Genomic DNA, 26,177 nt, shown 5'->3' with positions numbered 1-26,177 from the left:
ATGATGATAAAAGGTGTGTCTAAAAACAAGATAAAAATACTAAATCTGAGGGAAATTATGTTGCTGCATGGACAGATAATTTCACTTAAATTTCTTAAATTAAGATGATTAAATCTAGAAATAAGCACACTTAAAATAAGAAATTAACTCTTAAAACAAGATGTATTATGTAACACTTCTAAATCTAAAGGTTTTTTTTTATCATGGTAAGAAACAAATAATTTGCAGTGCACTCTGCTCGGGCCAGTTCATCGCTGCTTGCAGCTTTAATTTATCTTGTTTTAAGAGAACATGCTTATTTCTAGGTTTAATAATCTTAATTTAAGAACTGAGAAAAGATAATTTCCCTCAGATTTAGTGTTTTTATCTTGTTTTTAGACACACTTTTTGCAGTGTACCAGCTGCATGCGGTGACACACCAGCTCACAGAGTTTTCTAGCATGTAGGTCAGCCTTTACAGCGTTGTATCGCATCGTCTTTATTTTAAGGCCACCCTCAAGACGCTTCATCAAGTTTTCTCTACTAAAAGGGCAACAAAGAGGGCACTGTTAAATGTTTTATGTACTATGGGGCTTCTGAAGAAGGCCCTTTTGCAGCAAGTCAAACCCCTGATTTTTCAGGAGACCACTGTTTGTGTCCTGTGGATGGTAGTTATGTACAGAGGAGTATTTTTTAAAGTGTTTTTAACCCTTTTTAGGGCACACCTGGAAATTGAAAATATCAACCCCTGAAGTGATATTGGAGGATATTGCAAGACTTTTTAGTATTATTTTTATTATTATTATTATAGTCTCTTTCCCACAGCAACCCTAAATAGACAATAATACATCATTTGCATCCATCACCACTTTATTTTTTACCTTTAAACTATTTATCTTTTTAGACTACTTATTACATATGCATAATGTCTGAATGTCTTATAAAAGCACCTTACATATGAGAAGCACACGCAAATTTAGTTGTATACTATTTTAATACAATGACAATAAAGGAATGCTTGAATCTTGTGTGATTTACTGATTGGCTCAAGTTACCAACTATGGTTCTTTGCCTGATAAAGGGTTAAGGATAATCTTGTTCTTTTCCCCTAACTGCAAGATAGTGGTTTGGTTTCTAACTTTAAGGAAGTGGCTTTGGGGCTAAACCCTACCACTTAACAGCATTAATAACATGTTTAAAACAGCCATTGTGACGTACAGCAGAGATGTCAGATGTTCACAATGCTGCACTCGTCACATGTTGCTCTCTGAATCTCCTTGCAATGTTTTTGTTATTAGTAAAGCTTCTATCTATACTTGATTGAAACTAGAAATTGTGTAGTTTAGTTATAATACATTACTATTTTGTTATTTTTCACAATGCTAATCATCGATAATCTGCACTTCAATATATATATATATATATATATATATATATATGTATATGTAACAAGGCTAATTGCACAGAAATATTGCAAATAGGATAGTAAATATTTAGTTGTGATTTCTTGTTTTATAATTACCCAAAATCTGTATATAATGTTCTTACCTGACATGTTATCCTCTTTAGTCTGCTTGTGCTTGTGTTTTCATTAAGCTCCTGTAATCCACGTCATTTTGTGTGTCCTTCTACTGTATATATATTGGGTCCTCGTGCTTACCTCTCCCCTTTTGTCACTGTTAATGGGAGAGGTAAGCTGCATTTTTTTCCTGTGTATGTTCGTTAATCTTAAATTGACCGTTATGTTTAAATGTTCTATAATACACTTTTGTACATTTGCGTAGGAGCTGAAGTTGAGGGCAGGACTGACTGGAGATTGTTTTTGTTTACTGTATCTGTCAGGTATGTTTTGTTCATTTGAGATGTTACCCCTTTTTGTCACTGTTAATGGGAGAGGAGCTGAAGTTGAGGGCAAAAACTGACTGGGGATTGTTTTTGTTTATTGTATCTGTCAGCTGTCAGAATAAACAGAGATCGCTTCCAACAGGAAATCTGGTCTAAGCGTCAATTCACACAACGCAGAGTAGCCTCCACCGGTTACACATATTAGTGTCATGAGGACAGTGTGTCAATGTTCTTATTCCTTTGTGGTTGAGTTGATTAAAGGCAGAGAAAACTTCAGTTTGAGTTCCTCTTGGACACTGTGTTGTTGTGTGTGTGTCTGGTTTGCACTGAAAGCAGCAAACGGAGTCCTGCCTAATGAACTGGATTAAGACATCTTAATGGATCTATTGCCTCTGGGGACCGGCACAAGTCCATCATCCCTCACAGACTGCACTCCCACAAGATCAATGACATCTGGCATCGCTTGGCAGAGCCAAGGCCGCTTCCACTGACTGGAAAGTAAAAAGGTTTTCCTTCATACATGTCAGGAACTGGCTTCGGCTCTCGTGGTTTTAATTGTGCTCCCAGTGCTCAAGGATGATTAGCTGCACAAGCTGCTGCATGTGCATGAAGTACCCACTGTTGGAAGCCAGTTAGTGGCACTAGAGCTAGAAGGGTGACAGAAGCATTATTATTTGTGATATGGTAGTTCATTATCTGCACCAGGTGATGGTCGCATTTGTGCATGTGTACAATCTACAACAGGGATGGGCAACCTAAATGCTGGAGGGGGCCACAATTTTTCATTAGCACTTTCATTTACTTAAACAGATATGATGAAACTGCAATTTTAAATATTTTTTCAGTGTAAATGCATGTATAACAGTATTAATAGGAATACAAAAGGTTTGAAAGAATAAAAAACAACCACTTACTGTGATTTATTTATTTATTTCAGTGTAAGAACAGCAGACCAACATTAATTGCAAAAAGTAATTTTGTGCATTTTTACACTGCACTTTTAAGATTTCATGCTCAAATGCATGGAGTTGGACTGGTGGCCACTTCAAGTGAGGGTAAGGGCTGTATGCGGCCCCCGGGCCTCCAGTTGCCCATCCCTGATCTACAATGTCATTTAGCAGACGCTTTTATCCAAAGCGACGTACATTTGAGAGATCGTACAACAATCTGTCAGAGGTGTGAATCAGCAGAGGCCCCACGATACGAATTTTTCCCAATACTGGATATTATTGCAATATTAAGAATTTTGCGATATGGTAAGTAATGGGATACAATATATTGCGATTTAACTGTTTAACTGCATTTTGTGTCCACATTATTAAATTAAATCAAGAATTGTTTTGTCAAATAAGAGAAAATTCTCAGTGTATTCATCTCACTTCAGTCTTTTTATTTCTCCACGAGAGTCAAACCCACAGACTGACCAACAAAGTATTCAGTCAAACTGAACTCAACTGATATTAAACATGTTTGGACGACAACAACTGCAGCATTTTATCAAACTTTCAAAAACAACAAGCTTCCCTGCTCTGAATTTTTTTGAATGAAACATAAAAAAAGCCTAACTTTGCAGCATTATTTCGACACAATATCCTGATGCACATGGTGCCTATAGATTCCTTAGATCTTCTAGTTTCATATAAGACAGTATCTCCAGTGTATTCCTAAGAGTCAGCCTGCAAATATCGATAATTGACAGGCATTAAATGATATAATATTGCCACGCAAAATATCGCAATACTATGCTGTATCGATTTTCCCCCCACCTCTAGTATCTGTCTGTCAGTCTGTCTGCAGCTAATTTCTCATGCTACTGGATCAGCCTAATATTTTTATTTACATTTCTGATTGTCTGCTCAAGAACCACTCATGGTTGCAGTTATTAATATTTTTTTAAACCTCTGAAGTCCAGGAGATTTTGGTTCAAATTTGTGAACTTCCTATGTATTAATTTCTGTCTCTGTTTAGCATATTTCAGTCTGTCCTTACATCACATGCATGGCTCCCAAAATACAAACAAAAGACACAGGTGTCTTCGGAAATTTACCTTTTTTTAAATATTTTTTTATACCATTTATACACACAAAAACAGCAGAAAAAATAATAAATAATAAAAATGCAAAACAGTCTATTTGCATACAAATTAAAAATAGTAATAGTTTTCATTGTAGAAAGAAAATTCAAATTTTAAAAATGGTCTAGAAACATAAATGAGACATTGTGAAAACCCCTATGATTGCACTTTCAATTGGCTTTCTCAGCTTGTCTACAAATCATATACAACTAAAGTTATTACTGTAAATACAACATGTGTATTTTCAATAAATATATGGACTCCAGGGGGTTAATAAGCCTGTTTTAGTGACTGTTTAATATTGTCACTGATTGCTGGATCCTCACTCCTCCGACCTGTAGGGGTCACTGTTTCAGTTAAATAGTAAAGGTCTGTTGTGCCACATTTTGGCCTATGAAGCACATATCCACCAAGGAACCTCTTGCTTTTCATTTTGGCTTTTCCATGTGGCTGCCCTCTATTGCTGTTGTGGCAGTCTCAGATACGTCAGAAAACCAAACACCATCATCAAACACCAACATCCAGAAGTGCACACAGCTCGGTGAGTCTGAAGGACTGCCAGTATGTTACTATCATTATCAGTAACTCATAATAAACTGATTTTGCTGTGATTTGATTGCAATGAGAGCTCAAAATGATGCAGAAATAACTACGACATGATGCCGATATGTAAAAAGTCTGAGTTTATGCTTTGCCAGGTGTCTCTGTAAGAAGACAAGCAAACAACTTTAAAATGACTGTTTTCTGAGCAGAGTTTGGATTAATCAGAGCAATGCAGGAAATTCTCAGCGCCTGGTGGAGATCTGCACGCTGTTGAGGGCACTTTACTACGACCCTTGTATGCTTTAATTGAAAAAGACTGACTCAGATTAAGGTAAAAAAAGGAGAAAAAATTTTGGTGAATTATCTGCTTAGTATCAAAAGAAATGTTGATCTGACAATCTAATATTTAAGGAAAAACAACAAACTTACAATTTAATAATTATTAATATTGTGAATTCAAAGTTAAAAAAAAAACACCAAAAAATGCATTGGTACAACAACTTTCAAGTTTTTCTTTTTATAAATTTCCTCAGCCAATTTTTTGTTCCAAAACTAAAATCCAGTGAGGAAATGACTCAGCAGATGGCAGACTAATCACACACACACACACACACACACACACACACACACACACACACACACACACACACACACACTAATGAGATGTGGCAGTGATCTGGAACTATCTTAAAGAAGACTACAGTAAATCTGGAGATGTCCACACTTTGTTTAACTTTGGCTCCTCATTCTGCTGCTTTTTATATTATCATGAATTATAGCTTCTTGTTATTTTTGTTGTTTGATTGCAGTCTCAAGTATCTTTCACAAGAGTGTGGCTTCAAAGTAGCTTCATTACACAGGAATATAAATACAGGAATTTCCCCTGAAAGGACCATCAAACCCCTCACTTCTGATCAATAACACTCCTCACAGCTGCCAATTAGTCTAATCAGACAGGCACACAGCGGCGTTCACTCTCAGTCCTGACCACAGCTCCAATTAGTGATGTGAGAGCAAGAAACTTCCTCATCCAACAGTTTTTGTTCTGATCAGTTTGCACATCACATTTAACCTAGAAGCACACAGTGAAAGCCTCTTAACAGACCTTCAATCGATCAGAGCAGCAGTGATCACAATCTTCTCAAATTACAGATAAAAAGTCACTAAAACATGTTTCTAAGGTGAGAAATCGGCAACGCAGTAATAGCATCATACTACAAATAGGAATAAATCATTCTTGTCAAGAGGAAAAATTACTTTACCGTACAAAAAAAAGTTGTAAGTGAACAATTTCTGAAACAGATCAGTCACTCTATAGCAAACGTTGCTCAAACAGGAAGGACATACTGCTTTTGTTGGGCTCTATTCTGCTCTATTCTGGTGTTTCCATGAAATATAGAATATCCACCGCATTATCCTTTAACCCTCTGAACACAACCATTGAAATGTTAAATTCAAAAGATCGCTAAACACACAGCATTTACTGTAGAAAGAAACTGTGAAAACAGGCATTATCCTTGAAATTTTTACTTTCTGACAGTCCTTGAATGGATCATTTTTAATTAGAAAAAAGTGACCAAAACAAAGCTTAAATTAGTGATATTGCTGTCAGAAACACTTTATTCTACATGAGTCATTTAAAAGATGTCCAAAAATAAAGCGTTTGCACTAACCAGATCCTGTTAAAAACATTAAATTCTGCTCCTCAGAGACACTGTGAAGTCATGATTGATTCTGCTGAGACCAACGGTCACGTGACAAATATTCACTGAAAATCTGTTTACACAGAGCAGAGAGGAGAGGACAGGAGAGGCTGGAAGTAAAGAAGTATTATATCACCTCATGCTAATTCACCTCAGGATTTTTACAACAAACCGTCTCATGTTAAAAACATCACTTCATGTTCACCAGAAATGTATTTTTCCAGTAAAATCTGCTGAAATTAAACACTGAGCAGGCAGATTTAAAGTGACAGTGAGTGAAGTGGTGACACTTTCAGATCAACAACACGCAGATTGATCATCACATTTCGACTTTGTGCAGATTTCTGGTGAGATATTTGATCAGCCCGAACTGGCCTTGCCACGGGCCGCTGTGACATGTCGCCTGTTGCAGCGTTCAGCAGACGGCGTGCAGCAGGGCGCAGATGGGTCGTTCCAGCCCCGCTCCTCGCCTCTCCTCTAACGCCTGTTGCCATGGTGACTCCCATCGAGTGGCTTTTTGTCCCTTGCAGCTAATCATAGAGGAACCAGAGCACCCTGCTTCTGTACACAACAATCTGTCTGCGCTCAATAACGGCTGTTGCTGGACGCTCAGAATTACATTATTTTCATAAAGATGTGACTTATTCATCATTTACTTCAATAAAGTTCTGTTTATAGAGACTCAGGATTATGGAAAGGTTTATAATTGATGGGTTTAAAGGTGCACCTGGTGACAGTCTTCACAAAATAATCATATGTTTTGTTGTTTTGTTGACACGTCCTCCTCCTCACTTGTTGCTCTGCTTATTATTATCACCAAAGATCTTCTATTACAACAAGATGACGCATTACAAACTGCTCCACTGGTGTGAAATTATTAACGATTTCTGTCTCCTAAGAGGGCGTGGTCGCCTTTCCCCAGCTTGTTGAAAGCGTTGTGAACATCAAGTATAGTATATTAATATTTGAACATTTTATAACACCTGCTACCTCAGCAGAGTCTCAGCCACCATCAGAGACATATTTTCCTCCCGACAGCAATATGCGTCTTGAACGGACATAAATATACAAGATGAATGTTTCTTTTTCAGCAAACTGAGAACAGTAATTTCAAATACTGAACTTGAGATGCTTATACATGGCTTCATCTCATCCCGTATCGACTACTGTTACTCACTTTTTTCCTCACTTAGTATGTCCACTTTAAACCGTTTACAGTCAATTCAAAATGCTGCAGCAAGGCTCCTCACTAAGACAAGTAGACAATCTCACATCACCTCCGTACTCAAATCTCTTCACTGGCTCCCCGTTGCATACAGCAGCTATTCTCAACCTTGGGGTCCCGACCCCTATTGGGGTCGCGGGATGATTTTTGGGGGTCACCAAATCATTTTGGAAGTCAGCTCTGTCTCCACTGCGTTAAAGTGTTCATGTGTTTTAGTCTTTTTTGGTCAATTTGTGTCTTTTTTGGGTAATTTTGTGTCTTTTTTTGGTCATTTTGTGGTCAATTTGTGCCTTTTTTTTGGTCATTTGTGTCTTTTTTTGGTCATTTTGTTTCTTTTTTGGCTATTTGTGTCTTTTTTGGTCATTTTGTGTCTTTTTTTGGTCATTTGTGACTTTTTTTTACACATTTTGTGTCTTTTTCGGTCATTTGTGTCTTTTTTTGGTCATTGTGTCTTTTTTGGTCATTTTGTGTCTTTTTTTTAGTCACTTTTCTGGAACGCTCTGCCTTCACCCTGTAGATTTTTTTAGAGATAGAAGCTCTGCGCAAGTGTTGCGAGGGCTGACGGATGTCCGTGCGACGACGGACTCACTATGCAGCGGATACGGATTCTGTGGAATCTCACACAGTGATTATAATGAATGGGTATCGGCTCCGCTGACGGATCTGCAGCCGTTATGCATTCAGTGGAATTTAGGGGTCATGTTGAAGTTAGGGTTGGCTGATTGGATCATGACGGATGATAATATTGTCTTCGCTAGTCATCCTAACAGATCAAATCATATAAAACCGTTACAGGAGAAACATCCACCATCTGTCATCTTGTGCATTCATTAAAGTTTAAATTAGTTCAAACTAATACTTATTTGCTTTAGATTTGTTTGAACTTGATCTTGGGAAACATTAGTTACTCGCTGTCTCTCACAGAATCAATCTTTGCACAGTTGATAAATCAGAATTGTTACTTTTTAAGCGCATTGCAAACCCCTGTCCTGGGGTTGGTGTGGACCGCTTGAGGGGGCTTTAAATCACGATGTTAGGCTCACTGATCGAAGGTGGTCATCAATGGACTGCAGAGAATGACGGCGTTTGCGGGGGAGATAGAAGGGAACCAGGAAAACTGAGGATCTTAGCTGGGGAGCTTTCTTTTCATGCAGGGAAACAGATCATGTCCTCCAAGGTTCCCGGAATCAGACAGAGAGAGAGAATGGAGCGGTAACAGGAAAAATAAAAAGGGGATATGGGGAGGAGGGAACAGCTATGAATCAGGTGCTTAAGTAGCAGACTTTTGTGTGAAAATTGGTTATGTTTGAGGTTGTGTCTTTGTTACAGAATCCAGTTAAATAAAACTAGATTTAAAGAGACGAGCAGCAGGTCCTGTGCGTTATCGTATATATATCAGCCGGCCGATATATATCGGCAGTTATTTGCATTTTTTACTTGTGTTGGCATCGAAATCATCAACATCGAAATGGAGGGAGAAAAGGCAATATCGGCTTCAAGAATCGGCCCAAAAAAATCGGCAGCACATATCGGGGATCGGTTAAGACTAATGTCAAAATAATCGGTATCGTTATCAGCCTTAAAAAACCTGTCGACCTCTAATTATTTTAAATGTCAACTTAAGACATACCTGTTTAGACAGGCATTTATTTGACTATATGTACCTGGTCAACTAGACATCCAGGCTTTAATAATGTTTTCTTGATGTGTTGTGTTTTTCTGTCTTTGCCTGTATGCTGTTTTATACCCTTGTAAAGCACTTACAGCTACTTACAGGAGTAGCACTCCAAATTTCATTGTATTTTTGTACATTTTAATGTATCAATGACAATAAAGGCATTCTGTTCTATTCTATTGATTTAACAGCTGACAGTCATGATTAGCGATACAAAAACAAATTACCTAAGGCGCAAACTGTTGCCAGATCCTGCAGGAGTTTGGCAAACGCTATAGCACAGGACCTGCTGCTCGTCTCTTTCAATCTAGTTTTATTTAACTGGATTCTGTAACAAAGACACAACCTCAAACACAACCAATTTTCAACAAACAAAAGTCTGCTACTTAAGCAAGTGATTCATAGCCTCCTCCCCATATCCCCTTTTTATTTTTTCTGTTACCGCTCCATTCTCTCTCTCTGTCTGATTACAGGAACCTGAATGAAAAGAAAGCTCCCCAGCTAAGATCCTCAGTTTTCCTGGTTCCCTTCTATCTCCCCCGCAAACGCCGTCATTCTCTACAATCCATTGATGACCACCTTCGATCAGTGAGCCTAACATCGTGATTTAAAGCCCCCACAAGGGTCCACACCAACACCAGGACAGGGGTTTGCAATGTGCTTAAAAAGTAACAATTCTGATTTATCAACTGTGCAAAGACTGATTCTGTGAGAGACAGCGAGTAACTAATGTTTCCAAAGATCAAGTTTGAACAAATCCAAAGCAAATAAGTTTAATTTGAACTAATTTAAAATTTTATGAAAGCACAAGAGGACAGATGGTGGATGTTTCTCCTGTAGCGGTTTTATATGATTTGATCTGTTAGGATGACTAGCGAAGACAATATTATCATCCATCAGGATCCAATCAGCCAACCCTAACTTCAACATGACCCCTAAATTCCACTGAATGCATAACGGCTGCAGATCCGTCGGTGGAGCCGATACGCATTCATTATAATTAGGGCCGGGACTCGATTAAAAAAATGAATCTAATTAATCAGAGGCTTTGTAATTATTTAATCGAAATTAATTGCATTTTAATCGCATATAAATATTTGACCTGAGAACAGTGAGAAGTAATTTTTTTCACATGGATTTTTAGTGTACCATTGAATAATGACTGAATACATAAGCTTAAGCAACAAAAATATTGTTTATTTTTGTTCAAGTCCAACAGACCAGTGCAATTTTTGACATCAAGTGTAGCAATAGCATATTTAGCCGCTAGCTGCTATGTTTTGCATTGAGGTGATACTTGAGGCTGGATGTGCTGCGGTGATATGTGAATTCCTTGTTGCATAGCTTGCACACAACCATGCTCTTATCGACGCTTCCATCCGTTCATTTTTGTACCAAAATGTCCCATCATCCACGGGGCCAACCAAAGCGGTCTCATCAGCTTCTTCGTTCATGTTCACTGTGGTTTGTTGTTGTCTGAACTCATGAACGCTAGTTGGTGCTCTAGTATAATCGGTCCGCCTGCAACTCATCCAGTGAGAAACGTTCCGCAGTGCAAAAATAAGTGTGATTAAAATGCGACCATTTTTTTAACCCGCCAATTTTTGTGTAATTAATTAATCTTAATTAACGCGTTAAATTCCCGGCCCTAATTATAATCACTGCATAGTGAGTCCGTCGTCACACGGCCATCCGTCAGCCCTCGCAACACTTCTGTTTGCAGAGCTTCTATTTTTGACGGACAACGGAGCACGGCGCATCAATTCAGCACAGAGCAGATCGTTCGGGGCAGGAAGTCGTGCACAGACACAAAATAAAGCATCCGGTATATTTTCAAAATAAAATGCCTCGAGTTCACAGTGGATCGTATTTCACAACTTGAAGACATCATGATAGGCGGGGACAGACCTGAAGTCAACAGGTTAGAGGTTTTCACTCATCTTTTCACCCCACTGACACCATGGATGAGGACATGTTGATTCTGGAGGTCCAAAATCATACAATTATCTATGACCCGTCACATCCTTTAAACCATAAAAAGGAAGTGGCTTTGAAAACATTGCAGGAGTAATGGGAGTGGATGGTAAGTTACTAATATGGTCCAATAAATGTTGTTTGAAAGCAAATGATCTGTTCTTGTACATTAAATTAGACATTCTGTAGTTATACATGTAGAAAATCCGATTATATATCGGGACTCCGCTGTCCGCAACAGTGCGAATCACAGACGGATCCGGTGTGTGCTGACGGACTGCGGTGATACGCAACCGTTGCAGACGGACCCGTTTCAGAGTCGTATCGCATCCAGTGGAATCCCGGGGGCCTTTTATGTTGAATTTGGGTTCTTGCTGAAACAACCAATGAGGTCGCTTTAAGTCAGAGGACAGTTTCATACCTTATGTCTGCTGCACCTTCAAAGCTGTCCAACAGCTAAATAAATTTGATAAAAATTCAATGCAAAATATACAGTTCAGGCAGCACACCAAAAAAGTCTTAATTGCAGAATCCTTCTGACTCACGATGCTGAATAAAAACCTTGTCTAACCCTTCCTGTGAGCCCCTCCTGGTCTTTTGATTTAAAGCACAAATCAGAGGGTCATTATGTTTTATACACTCTGTATGTAGCTCAGGAATAGTAACACTTCACCCACATTCAGCGCTCCTCTCGCTGAGTTAACTAATGCCAATTAAAGCATAACTGGAGGCCATATTCTCTGCTGGAAATTAGTGTTTCCATGCTGAGTGAGCTCCTTCAAGATTAGCTCCATTACAGCTCTGACAGTAAAGCTAAAGGGAGCCAATCAACACCTGGTGGGCAACAGGCGCAGCACGGCGGAGCTGAGATGGAAGATGAGTCTCAACACGACCGTTAGCTGCATGTTCAGAGAGAAATTATATTACTAAAATGAATATTAGTATGACATTTTCACCCTCAAAACAAACTTATTAAGGCCTTTTGCAGCCAACTTATCTGCCGTTTTCCAAGCATTTGTAATTGAAAACTTTTAATGCTCTTTGAAGCTCATTGCAAAGTCATTTTACACATTTTCTTTCCATTTAGATTTTGTGAAAATGTAAAAACCTTGCTACACTGCTGCAACTACTGCATGAATCTAATAAATATGTAATGAAGCATTTCAGATTTTTTAGCAAACTGAACAGGAACGTCCTCAAAAAAAGAGGAGAAAAACTGCTTCAGCGCATAAAACCAAATGAAGACAAAGTGTGATTTGAACAAATGCACCAGACAAAGAGCAGAAAGTCAGATTCATTGGACTTTCTCCACGTGGCCGGGTGCCTCCTGTCTTGAGACGTTAGCGCAGCTCAGATAATCTCGCTGCTCCCTGCTGCAGCGCTGCTGAGAAAACCCACAGTGCAAATACCATCCATCACTTCCTACGCAGATCCAGTCATTCAGGGGTAAAACTCTGAATAATCTATTACATGGAAAACACAGACAATGAGTTTGTGCTAAATCTGATACATTTCACTTAAGCGAGAGGGCGTTCCTTCCACCTGAAGTTTATTTTTCCGTTTGTTATAGTTCTTAGTGGAATATTAATTAAATTATAACCGATTTTATGACTTTAAATAAAGTATTTTATGAAATCTGCTTTAAGATCCATGACACGCATATGCACGACTGAAAAAAACCCAATACTTTTGAACAACTTTGACAGGAATAAAAAAATCCAGAATTTAAAAGGGATACATGTTTGATATCTGTATTAATATCTGCATTATGTAATATTGTCATAACTCACTGTGCATTGCATTAAATTGAATCATCATCAAGCAAACAAGCTGACTAAAACCATGCTGACACATGCTTCAGATTTCAGATAAATACAGTAACACCAGAGCTAAAGTTAAATTTGGGTTTAAAACATACTGCTTTATCACACAAATATAATACAACACTGATAATAAGAAATGGTAATCTTGTGTTTGCTTTTATGTAAAGTCTCTACAAGAATATTTTTTACGCATACATAATAAATGTGTACCAACAGCTGGGACATGTTAAATCAGATAATTTTTCTGATATCTTACTTATTTAGATATATGTACTTGGGAAAACAAATGGCAGTTAATTAAATATTAGTTGATGAATCAATCAACAGAAAACTACTATGAAACTATCTTGATAATTGAAGAAATGTTTTAGTAATTTTTCAAAGCATAAATCTTTTTTTCAGTTTAAATCAAAGTTTCAGCTCCTCAAATGTCATACTTGATAATAAAGTGAATATATTTTTGTTTTGGACTCTTAGAAAATAAAGGCATTGTAGGATGTCAGCTTGGATTTTTTTTTTATATACATTTTAAGATTAATCAATGCATCCTGAAAATAATCAGCAGATTATGTGATTTAAAAAAAAAAATTGTTAGTTGCAGCCCGAGTTAAAGCATAAACATATGAAGAGAGTAAGCACAACTGACAGGCAGCCCTCCTTATCTCTGTGTCCAGACTCCGCTGCATGCTGGGGCGAAAAATAAAAGTCAGCTGCGGCTCCTACACTGCAAAAAATGTCCATATAAACAATTATTTATTAAATGTTTACATCTGATTCAATTAAGTGGATTCATCTAATGTGATGTGCTGTCACAAAATTATAAATACAATCCTGAAAACAGGTGAAACTATATATTTTTTACAGATTGAAATGCACAGCTTAATGTATGATTATGAGGAGCACTTTTTGCAGTGTAATAAAACTGAGCCTTGTTGGGTTTGATGTGACCGTCTCTAAATGTGGCACTGCTCCGTCCACTGAGATGACAGTCGCAATGAAAATGTCAAGTCACTGATGGAGCAGCGTCTCTCCAGCAGCCGTCTGCCCTTTCTCCCTTTGTGCCCAGACATGTCTGGGTGATGCTCTAAAATAGCAAACAGTGGACACCCTTATCGCTCCCAACTGGATTATTACGTCAGTGTTGGGACGTCACGTTATGTGGATTTATGCTGGAGGTTAGCTTTGTCTGAGGGCGAGGATCAAGATGTTATCACATCTATTTAAGGAGGTTTGTCAAAAGCCCATTTAACCCTCCATCTAGCCGGCGAGACTGAAACAAAAGTTATCTTTAACAGGTCGCAAAAAATACACCATTGATTGTAGATAGAAACTGTGGAAAGGTATTATCTCCACAATTTGAACTTTACGACAGTGTTTGAATGGATCATAGGTTACACAGCAAAATCTGTAGTGTTGTTTTTTCAGTTTTAATAATTTTAGGGTTAAAAATACACTTTAATGTGTCAAAGTAACACAATGTGTTAAAAATGAACACTCAGAGAGTGTAAGGGAATAACACAATTTTAGTGTTGAAAATACACTTTGTGTCATAAAATAATACGATGTATGTTAAAAATGAATAACAATTTCGAGTTAAAAGTGTATATATGTGGTGTCATAAAGTAACACCAAGGGTGTCAAATATTTAACACTATCAAAGTGTAGAGAACTATATAAACTCAGAAAAAGTGTTAGATTTAACACTGTGAGATGAATTAACACTCCCAATTTTGCTGTGTACTTAAGTTTCAGTTAGAAAAAGTAACCAAAACAAAGCTTAAAATAGTGATATTTCTGTCAGAATCACTTTATTCTACATTTAAAACATGTCCAAAAACAAAGCGTTGGTACTAATCAGATCCTGTTAAAAACATTAAATTCTGCTCCTCAGTGACACAGTGAAGCCATGATTGATTCTGCTGAGATGAACGGTCGGCCATGTGACAAATACTCAATGAGAAACTATTTACACAGAGCAGAGAGGAGAGAACAGGAGAGGAGAGGCTGGAAACATGACAATACTTCAATATGTACAATATGTGGAGAATATGTATGACATTTGTGGGCACTTGGATAAATATATATATTCCATAGAGCTACAGGACTTATTTATATAGATTTTATATATTACAGTAAAATACAAGGACATAGTGAGTAAAATGCAAAAAGAAAAAGCTTGTTGGGGTTCCGAGGGTTTTAGATGTGCAACAAGTAACATTTCATCCACCTATTAGTGTAATGGCTTCTGTCCTGCAGCCATGTGTGTGTGTTACGTGACTGTAATAACTTTATCCAGACATGACAGGACTGTTTCAAAAGGAGCCACAGGCTTATGTGATATATGGGACCTGGTGGGAACACGATGATATGAGGCTCCTTGCTTCTTAAATATTGCCGTGGTGAAAATGGTGTTGGAAGAATGGATGCATGGTTTACAGTGTAGCGACATGTAATATACATAATGTACAATGCTTATTAAAAAATGTAGAAAAAGCAATAAAGTGTGTGTTTTCTGTTTTCTCACAGGCTGCATTAATGATGGATTTAAACTTGTATTTTGTCCTCGAAAGCTTTAATTAACAACTGTCATGAGTAACTCTTTTTCTCACAGTGAACGTCCTGATACACATTCTCACCAGTCTCATAATCTGGTAGATAATTCTGCTAGTTTTTAATAATGGTGGATGGTGCACAAGAACAAAACAATGAGGCGTGAAGTCATTTCCTATTTACCCACACACTGTATCTAATGTGTTTTTCTCCATATTCATAATTTTGTTCATGCAGTTGGCATGAGAAGAAATTGAAAATATAATAGTGGAGACCTTTGGTTTGGTTATTATTCAGGGTTTTTTTATTTATTTATTTTTGTCCTGTCAAGCCCCAAACTGTATCTGATAAACTGTAAATGAACTATTGAGTTAACTGTCACAGAAATATAACTCGTTTATTAACATTAAAGTTCCTCTGCAGATTTAGGATTAACATGTAAAAATTGACATCATATTTTTGCAACATGGTGCACAGGCTTTAGGGGCATATGTGCATATGTGCTCTGGTTAAACAAGGACAATGATAACGACTAAACTTCACTTTTTAGCTACAAGACTACATTTGAACATTTTATACATGAATCAAGGTATCTATTGGTAGCGACTGTGTCATTGTATCTTGTAAGGAAGGAGGATAAATACCACTCCAAAGTTAGACTTCATTTCAGGGAGGGGGAAAACTGACTTGGCTATTTACAAAGGGGTCTTTTGACCTCTGACCTCAAGATATCTTGATAAAAAATGGATCGATATAACTTTATACTAAACCCATGCAGTTTGGTAGCCTGTGGGTGTGGTTTACGATCGTAAACCACACCCTGTAGGTGTGGTTTACGATCCTCCGGAGCCGTTTATTGGGCACTTAGAATGTCTATCAAAAGCGTCTGTAGGTAGCTCTTAGCCAATCGTATCAGTTATACCAGATGACGTAGTAGAGCGACAGAAATGGATGGATGTTGTGTGTGTCAGAGAGAGTGTTGCTTGCTGCGTTGCTTCTCCAGTTCTCGCTTTCTGCAAGATTATTTATTTTCACGCTTTATTCCCCCTCATGTCATTCAGCCACACACATCCACTGATTTTATGGGCAATAAACAAGCTGCTGCGGGTCTCTCGGCGGCCCCGGTGTCCCCCGGCTCATAGCGAGATCACCGGCGTTACAATAGCGGGGCTAATAGCTAGCGCTAATGCCGTAACAGTAGCGTAGTGCTACCGCTATTAGCCCCGCTACTGTAACGCCGGTGATCTCACTACGAGCCGGGGGACAGCGGAGCCGCCGAGAGACCTTTCGCCTTTCAACTTTCGCTCTAAACTATTTAAAACACCATCTACAGCTAAAGAGAGTTTCGCGTCTGCTGCAGCCATGTTGGATCCGTAAGAAAACTATAAGCTTCCGTCTGCCGGGTAGTGCGCGTCATCGTCTTGCCGTCCCTCCCCGTTCTGTGATTGGATCCCTAAAACAGGGCTAAGAAAGCTCTCTGGTTTCCAGACCCCTTGGCAGTTCAAAATGAAATCGAGTGCGCAAGGCAGTCTGGGTATACGCAGGCTAGCAGTTTGGGGTAAAAGCTGTGCATTTTCTTTGTGTGTGTGTTAATGTGTTATTTTTGCCTATTGTATGTGAATATTTGTGCATACTAAAGTCCCTAAACTGTCTGTGAGCTGCATAAATCGGGCATGAATGGAAAGCTGACTCTTGTGGAGTCAATGAGCCCAATGTTCTTCATGTGTGATGATGTTAGTGAGTGAAACTTGAGCTCAGTGTATAAAATGAGCTGCTGTGACCTCTAGGAGAATCACAGCCTCATGAAACTTTACAAACTAGAGACCTAGAGCTTTCAGAGGATGGGTGGCTTTCCGAAGTTTAAAGGACAATATCTAAGCAGTTTCTTTAAAAGAAATGGTCGGCGAAAAATACAATTCTTGCCGAAATCTACACATTGTCAAAAGTTTTTGAAACCAAAATACAGCGTGGACTTTTTTTAATATATTTTGGAGGGATTTTTGAACATTTTTATAAATTCTCAAGTGGTAAAAAATGGTTTAAATGGTCAAATGGCATCAAGTCTTATAAGGCACAATAGTATATCCTCCCATCATAATATTCTGAGCCTTTACACACTCTAAACTTTCAGAACACAATAATTAATACAGATTTATGACTAGAAATACTTGACTTGGTTGCATCTCAAATTAATCTCCAGGTTGCCAGTTTTCAGATGGTGTGCACCCCTAAAGATCCCCTGTCCCAAATACTTATAAGAAGACTAAATCTGGTCTCAGAAGGTTTAATAGACAGTGTATAGGTGTATCGTCAGCTTGTAGATGTCCCTACTCTGACGCCTGAAGGCAACATCCTGGCAGCAGAGGGGAGCTGAAGTCGCTTTATATGTGTTATTCACTGTTACATTAACACTCTTTAATTCGTCAAAAATGTTCCAGCAATCTGCTTCTTTCCTGCATAACATTGTCATAGAAGCTTCCAATGGCGAGTAAAAGGTCAAAGAACAACTTGTTTCCTTTGAGTATTGAGGATTTTTCTAGTTGTCACATTTTCCGTTTGTTGTTGTAAAAAGAAAGAAGGAGAGAGAATGTCCTCAGCTGAACAATACCAACATTACTCATTGTTTTTTTTTCCTGCCAGGAGATTATAGCCAGCTCAGGCAATCAGAGCTGCTGTGTGTCCTGATAGTCTGAGCTGCCAATCAGCAACACAACAGCCTGGCAGTGTGAGCGAGGGGCAGCGTGACAGCAGCTATTGAAGCAGCTCGGACACACGGCGCAGGGAACAATGGCTGGAGGTGCAGCCGCCGGAGCTTTTCCACTGAGAGATCCAGCAGTCAGCGCGGCCTCGCCTATACCTCACTCACTCAGGAGGAGCTGTTCATGCTCTCTGAAAGTTGGACTGACAGTGACTCACAGAATCATTGTAATGCTCACAGTAATTAACAGTTGTGGGCAAATTTGGGCAAAATCAGCATGTTTTAATATTTCCAGCACCCACCATTCAAGTCAAAACAAGTTTTATCTCCTAACTTCCTGGTTACAGTGAAAACTCACTCCTTATTGGTTCACACAGCCTGATGAACATTTATCAACACTGGAACCAAGGTTATAATAGATCACCAGATCAGCAATCAATCAATCAATCAATCAATCAATCAAAGGGTCTCAGAGGGCCGGAGACATGGACGACAAGAGTCGGATTGTTGAAGTGGAACAGCATCAATCAAACTGTTAGAAGGGCAGGGCCGAAACAATAAAAAGGGCCCATTCTGCCCCACAAGCACGCAAAAAGCTCTGATGCATCATGTATGATGAAATATTAGCATTAAGTTAAAAGGAGATCCAGATCAAAGTCATTAATAATATGGTACTGACAATTAAAAGTATCGAACCAAACCATCTAGGGGGGTCAGGGGGCATGCCCCCCCGGGAGAAAATTTGTACATTTTTAAGTGAAATGCATCTATTTTGTGCACTTTGAGAGCTAAATGAGAGCAAACATCTAGAGGGCACCAAATAATTTTTTGTACGTGTAAAGGGCAGCCAATAAGGCACTTCCTCTTGTTTTCACCACTCTAGAGGCACTTTAGTGCGCTTTTTCAACCATGGAGTCCGCCACTGATGACATAACATATTCTTTCTATGAGGATAGATGGTCAGATCAACAGATCTTCCACGTCGGAGAAGCAAAGTAAGCTGTTTGTTGTTGTTGTTTACCTTATACACAGTTTATCACGGGATCTCGCGGTCTCCCGTATGGTCAGGATTATCGCGTGTTCTCGTTATCTTGCGTGTATACGGCTGGCTCGCTACGCTGCCGTTACGCGCCCGGTGGGAACTGACGCCGGGCAGAGGACGGAGCAAACCCGCGGCGGAGCCGTTCCGCGCCCGGTGGAAATGTGGGAGAGCGCACGCACGGACCCTATAGCCGTGTTTCGCCGTCCTTAACTGTGCACAGCAAATGATCATAAACAAAGCAGCATGGCTAATTATTATGCACAGTGTCTCCGCTGATCATAAACATAGTGATCGTGAATTAACGGTACGCGCTAACTGCGCACAGTGTCTGGTGCTTGTTGTAAACAAACAGATCGCTGTTTCTCCTGCAGCAGCAGCACATACACACTGTACTGCTACAGAGCTAACTGTAGCTAACTGCGGCTCTTCTTAACAGCCGCTTTCTTCTTCTCCGGCAGGCTATACGCTATCCACCGTAATGCCGCCCTCCCCGGTCATACCCAGATCTAACTAAGGTGGGTTTTTGGGTTTTTTTTTTTGTTTTTTTTAAACATGATTAAAAAAAACAAAAAACAAACAAACACCAAAAACAATCCCGAGCCGGATTTCCGGCGCCGTGCCGGAGGTCTTCAAGTCCTGCCTGATTGCACTTTCATAATTGAATTGTCCTGTAGCTTTCACTTCTGTAAGATCTTCAGAATAAAAATAAATAAATTAATGAAATTTAGTCACAGTCGGATTACAAAGGCAGAAAATATGTGCAAAAAAAAGTCTGGCAGCAGCAGTGAAACCCAACAGACAAACAAATAAAAGCAGTTGACACATTTTTTTTCTCATCAAAGTGAAACAAGGTCACCTGAGGCAGCCACAACACAGACAGAGAGCTCGGCTAAAAATACAATTCACGGCTGACATAATGATTCTCTCAGGGAACCAGACGTTTTTCTCCAACCCCCACCTCCTCTGTCAGAATTAGATTATGGAGCACATTTGAAAAGGACGACGAGCACACAGGAAACGACAGAGCTACGTAAACGCACATCAGGTCAGAAACAACTGAGAGCACGACCACCAACAGACCATCACCATGCTCAATGAGATCATACAACAGATTCTAGTGTGTGTCTCTGCAGAGATGTTGATAAGTGCAGCATTAACCAACAGAATAGAGAAAACAAAAGGTTAGCTCTGAACTCTGGGGAGTAACCCAGTTATTAGAGTCACAGATAAAAGTGTTTCCTGGTTTCCTAAATATATGCAGATTATTTTCTGACTTTCATGTTTTGGGCTTTTTTTGATTCTGGGTTGATTCTCAGCAGGAGGTTTCCTTGCTCTCAGTGCCAGAGAGACCACGAGGGAAGAGCGAGGCAGAGAGAACCAGGCTTCATATTTATATGTGGTGCTGAGGGTTTAATTACAAACCCAGAAGATGATTATGAAGAGTGTGGTGGAGATGTAAAATTAATATTTCTGCCCGTTTTGTAACTGCAGTCATTTTGTACCCTGTTGTCGATCTTTGAACAAGCATCGGCAGCATCAACAAACAACAACTACAAACATCTATAAACTTAAAGCTATATTGGTATTGGTGTATACATTTATATGCACTTGTAAAAAAAAAATGCTTTATAAACATATATTGCAGAAAATTCTGCCTGGGGAACTTAAAAATTGTGTTATTTATTTATTTTCTTTAACTGGTCAGAATTAACTGACACTGAACAAATGGTATAGATATTTATTAGCTATTTATTTGATTTCTATTTATTACTTATTTTCTTAGTCATTATTTCTAGAATTGGTTGACCAGATAATACACTGCATGTATAAGAATATATAATAATGTTTGATATTATTTAATAAAATTATTGGTTTGGGAAAGCAGTCTTCTGAATACCTCTGCACAGTCAAAACAGCATAAAATCAACGTACAATCTACATAAAAACAATGTATATTTCCATTCTAGCTCAAAACTGTATTATAACGGCTGCCATCTGTGAATTCTCCTTTTCTAAAATCAGTATCTGTTTAAAAATGAATCTCATATTGCTCTGGCTCTACTTCAAACTCCAGATGCAGCTCAGACAGAAGGAGGAGATCCTCTAGACTTGAGCACTCCCGATCATGAATCTTAACATTATTAACATTATTGCAGAAAATGAGCTTTTTTGGCTGAAAGGCATGTTAAAGTGTCATTGGTGGGGCACTTAATGACATACTTCGCCATAAAACAAAACCTTAAAATCTCTTAAAGTTGTCCTCACCAAAGAGCTTTTTTCAGGCATTTTTTCAAAGGGAAGTAGAAGTGCTAAAATGTTGACTTATATCCAGGTTTTAGGACTCATTAGGACAACATCATTTGTAAGACTCCTGCTTTGTACATGAAGACAGAAGAGAAGATTTCATCTTAGCCAGGGGCTGTTTTTCTTCTGAATTGTTTCTGATAACCTGATCAGGATCAGGTTAAATATAAATGAATGCTTGTAATGTAACTGGTGGCTTCAAAAAAAGCATTAAAAAGTGTGTTTGTATCTTACCGTTGACGCAGATCTCATATGGTGAACACAGCTCACTCTCAAACAGGCAACCTGTTTACACACATACACAAAAAAAACAAAATTTTTAGCATACATCTGTCATAAAATCTATTTCAGCGTCAGCCTCAGCCTGTTTTCAGACTGGAATTTAAGACTAAATGGCCTAATAAGACGTCTCTCATGTTTTGGGTTGCTTCTCGTGTTGCTATATTTGTCAGCAGCAGACTGTAAACTCTTGCATTTATAGAGAGTTAACACTGGGCTGAGGAGGATGCATCAGACCGGCTCCTTCAGTGCTCCTCAGGGAGGCAGCCATATTTTACTCTGTTCCACTTACAGCAGATTTGGCAGCGTGTAACACTTCTTCACCCTCTGTCTGTCTGCTGCTCTCTGCCTCACACACATACGCACACACAACTCCTAATCTTGCAAGTGGAGATGGTTGACTTCTGCAGGAGTTTACAGCATATAATGATTAATAAATTATATTTTATAACTTCTGGTAGTACCGACTTTGTCTACTAACTATCCTAAACATTAAACCTTTTCAGAATGCATCATGGGGACAAAAGCTTGGCTGAAGAACAACAGAAACAGACAGCAGTTGGTAGAAACAGGTGCACACCATTTGCTGTAAATGTGCTTCCTGCAGTTTCTACAAAATAAAAGCCCTCCAGTGCAAATATCTGAAAATGTCTGACTGAAGCTACAGATGAAGGTCGCTGAGGTTAACTGAGTTTAACTGAGCAGATACACACACACACACACACACACTCTCTCTTCTTCGTTCGTCCGTCGTAGTCGACGACGACCAGGACTTCACTTTTTTCATTGGGGGAGGGGGGGCCAAGTGCGGTGTGTCCGCCTGTGGCCAATCAGACCGATTCGGGCATGGAAAGATTTGCCGCAGATATCGCATGTAATGCCAGTGTCTGGTGGAGGGAGTGCAGCTCTGGCCTTCCGGACCTGGCGCTTTTTGACGGCGGCCTCGCATCTTGCTTTCTCAAAGGCCAAAGCACCACTGCCTGCAGCCGCTCTCCAGACGGGGCGATTGAGGGCCAGGTCTTCCCAGTTTGATAAGGCGAAGCCGAAACTCTTTAGGGAAGCTTTCAGTGTGTCTTTGTATCGTTTCCTTTGGCCGCCCTGGGAGCGCTTTCCGTCTTCCAGCTCCCCGTACAGCAGGCGCTTTGGGAGGCGGGAGTCAGGCATTCTGACTAGGTGGCCCGCCCACCTGATCTGAGCTCTCCGAAGCAGGGTGTAGGCGCTCGGTAAGCCGGCACGGGAGAGTACTTCCGTGTCGGGGACCTTGTCCTGCCAGGTGATGTTCAGCAGCTTCCGGAGGCAGTTCAGGTGAAAACGGTTTGTTGCCCTGGCGTGGCACTCGTACACCGTCCAGGTTTCACACCCGTAGAACAGAGTCATTAAGACCACTGCCTTATAGACCTTGAGCTTTGTGGAAAGCCTTATCCCGCGTCTCGCCCACACTGGTGCACGAAGCCGACCAAAGGCAGAGCTGGCCTTTGCGATACGGTTGGTTACGGCTTCTGACGCGGCGACGAGAGCACAGTCGTCGGCAAACAGGAGGTCACGCACGGTGTCCTTGGCTACCTTGGTCTTAGCTTGGAGCCTGTGTAAGTTGAATAGGCCGCCATTGGTTCTGTACTTTAGCATAATGCCATCGACACGGTTTCTGAACGCGTCGGTCAGCATGGCAGAGAACACCATGCTGAAAAGTGTGGGGGCAAGGACACAGCCTTGTTTGACGCCGTTTCCCACCGGGAACGGTGCCGACGCGCCTCCACCGTCGATGACGCTAGCAAACATGCCGTCGTGGAACTGGCGCACTATGGTGATGAACTTGTCAGGGCATCCAAACTTTGCCATGATCTGCCAAAGGCCGTCGCGACTCACGGTATCGAACACCTTGGTCAGGTCCACAAACGTCGCATAAAGGTCTCTGCGTTGTTCTATGCATTTTTCCTGCATTTGGCGTGCCGCAAACATCATGTCTGCTGTACCACGGCCCTCTCTGAAGCCACACTGTGACTCAGGGAGGTGGCCACCTCCTTCCAGGTGCTGGATAAGGCGGTTTAGGAGAACTCGCCCGAGAATCTTGCCGGCGATGACGAGTAGGGAAATTCCACGGTGGTTGTCGCAAGATCGTCTATCTCCCTTTCTTTTGTATAGGTGAACGAGACAAGCGTCTTTCAGTTCTTGCAAGATGATTTCCTCGTGCCACATGTTGCTAAATAGCTTCGTCAACGTTTCTGCGAGAACATGCCCACCTTCCTTGAATATCTCGGCGGGAATAGAGTCCAATCTGGGTGCCTTGCCATTTGAGAGGAGTTGGATGGCTTTACGAACTTCGGGTAGTGTTGGTGATTCAGCCAAGGAGAGATTAATCGCAACTTGAGGTAGACGGGCGATTGCGTCAGTGTTGATCGATGACGGCCTGTTCAGCACGTTGCTGAAATGTTCCGCCCATCTTTCCAAGATTTCGCTCTTATCATGCAGCAGTCTGGACCCATCTTCACTTAGCAGTGGCGATGTTCCACGGGACTGCGGCCCGTAGATGGTCTTCAGGGCATCGTAAAAGCGTTTGGAGTTGTTAGTGTCGGCGTACTGTTGAATTTCATCTGCCTTTTTGACGAGCCATGCATCGTGCATCTCCCTTAGCTTGGTTTGCAGCAAGCGCCTGGCAGAGTTGTAGGCTTCTCTCTTCGATGTCGAGTTGGTGTCCTGCTGGAGCGCTTGGTGTCTTGCACGTTTCTCCTCGAGCAGCTGCTGGATTCTTTCGTCGTTCTCATCGAACCAGTCCTGATGCTTTCGTGCGTTTAGGCCCAACTGGGATAGTGCAGCTTCGTAAACCGTGTCTCTCAGAGCTGTCCATTGCTCTTCCACTCCGCGGTTGCTTAGATCAAGCTCACCAACCTTGTTGTTTAGCTCAGCACGAAGGTTCTGGCACACTGTTTGATGTTCCAGTTTTTGGACGTTGAGACGTTTCCGTGACTTAGATCCCTGAGGGCGCCGCTTTGGGTGGACGCTGATGTTCAGTTTTGAAAGAATAAGCCTGTGGTCGGTCCAGCAGTCTGCACCACACATGGCCTTCGTAACCCTGACGTCATTTCTGTCGCGTTTCCTTACAATGACGTAGTCAATTAGGTGCCAGTGTTTGCTGCGCGGATGCATCCAAGATGTCTTATTTCGGGTGGGAAGGCGATAAACTGTGTTCGTGATCAAGAGTTCGTGTGATGCGCAGGTCCTTAGCAGAAGCAGCCCGTTGCTGTTGCACTTGCAAACTCCATTTTTCCCAATCACTCCTTCCCAGGTATCAGAGTCTCTACCCACTCTGGCGTTAAAATCGCCGAGAACGATCAGTTTGTCTTCCTTGGGAGTGTCTTCAATAGCTTTCTCTAATTCCTCGTAGAACTTGTCTTTGAGGTCCTCAGGGTTTGTCATCGTTGGAGCATAGGCACTGATGATGGTTGCGAAGCGTTTTCCACGGATGGGGAGCCGCTAGGTCATGAGGCGGTCGTTGATTCCTTTGGGAAGAGTCGGTAGGTCTTTAACTATGTAGGTCTTGATGGCAAAGCCTACTCCGGACTCGCGACGATCCTCGCTCCTCCGACCGCTCCAAAAGAATGTGTAACCTCCTTTCACTTCAGTTAGCTGGCCTTCGTCTGCGAACCTGGGCTCACTCAGGGCTGCGATAAGAACGTTGTAGCGGTCAAGTTCTCTAGCGACAAGCGCCGTCCGCCTCTCAGGTCTATCAGCTTTTGCGTTGTCAATAAGGGTTCGCACATTCCATGTGCCGATGGTGATCGGTGTCACCAATGATTTCTTTTTGTTTCGACCGCACTTGAGGGATCCCCGCCTGCCGCGGTAAGCAGGCCAGGGTGATGTGAAGCAGACTATGTTTAGGGCACCTTTTCTAGCCCCTTCCTCATGCCATGGAGGTGAGCAGAGCGATCCTGGAGAGGGCTGCTCAGACACCCAGGGGGCTGCCGAACTTCACTGCTGCTTCGGTCCAGTGAGGAGCGACCACATGCCCTGAGTCGCCTACATGCAGGTCTGTGACTGACAGCTTCAAGTGTATCCTCACCTGCTGCTTCGCCACTCGCCCATCGCCGCAGGACTTGTGAGTTGGGGGTTGGGGGGTGATGTACTGACTTGCGCAGGAGTTTGAGTAAAGTGAGGGAGAGGATGCGCCTGCCGCCAACCTCACTCTCTCGTCCCACCACACCACGGGCCAGTGGCAAGACAAGTCAAGACGACTGGAGATGTGGTGGGATGCGGGCCAACATTGTGTTGGGGTTTTTTTCGGGGTATGCTCCCCTAGATCCGTCACGTTTTGCATGACACACACACACACACACACACACACACACACACAAATACATATATACATATATGCACATATATATATTTCCATGGGAATTTACAAGAATTAGCGGGAATTTATGAGAATAAACAGGGATAGTATATATACATATATATATATATATTAT

General features: G+C 40.8%; 1 protein-coding gene across 3 annotated transcripts in view; it reads right to left on the bottom strand.

The window, feature by feature from the left end:
* Positions 1-26,177, bottom strand: part of LOC131980073 (receptor-type tyrosine-protein phosphatase N2-like) — a 314,375-nt gene that overhangs the window by 268,881 nt on the left and 19,317 nt on the right. For all 3 annotated transcript variants that reach the window (XM_059344220.1, XM_059344221.1, XM_059344222.1), the window contains exon 2: positions 21,670-21,720. In XM_059344220.1, coding sequence (XP_059200203.1) covers positions 21,670-21,720 — 51 coding nt within the window. The remainder of the gene's footprint in view (positions 1-21,669; positions 21,721-26,177) is intronic.

This window comes from Centropristis striata, chromosome 11 (genome assembly GCF_030273125.1).
Source record: "Centropristis striata isolate RG_2023a ecotype Rhode Island chromosome 11, C.striata_1.0, whole genome shotgun sequence".
Taxonomy (NCBI): domain Eukaryota; kingdom Metazoa; phylum Chordata; class Actinopteri; order Perciformes; family Serranidae; genus Centropristis; species Centropristis striata.
Note: the sequence above shows the minus strand (reverse complement) of the source record. Positions and strands in the feature narration are given on the sequence as shown.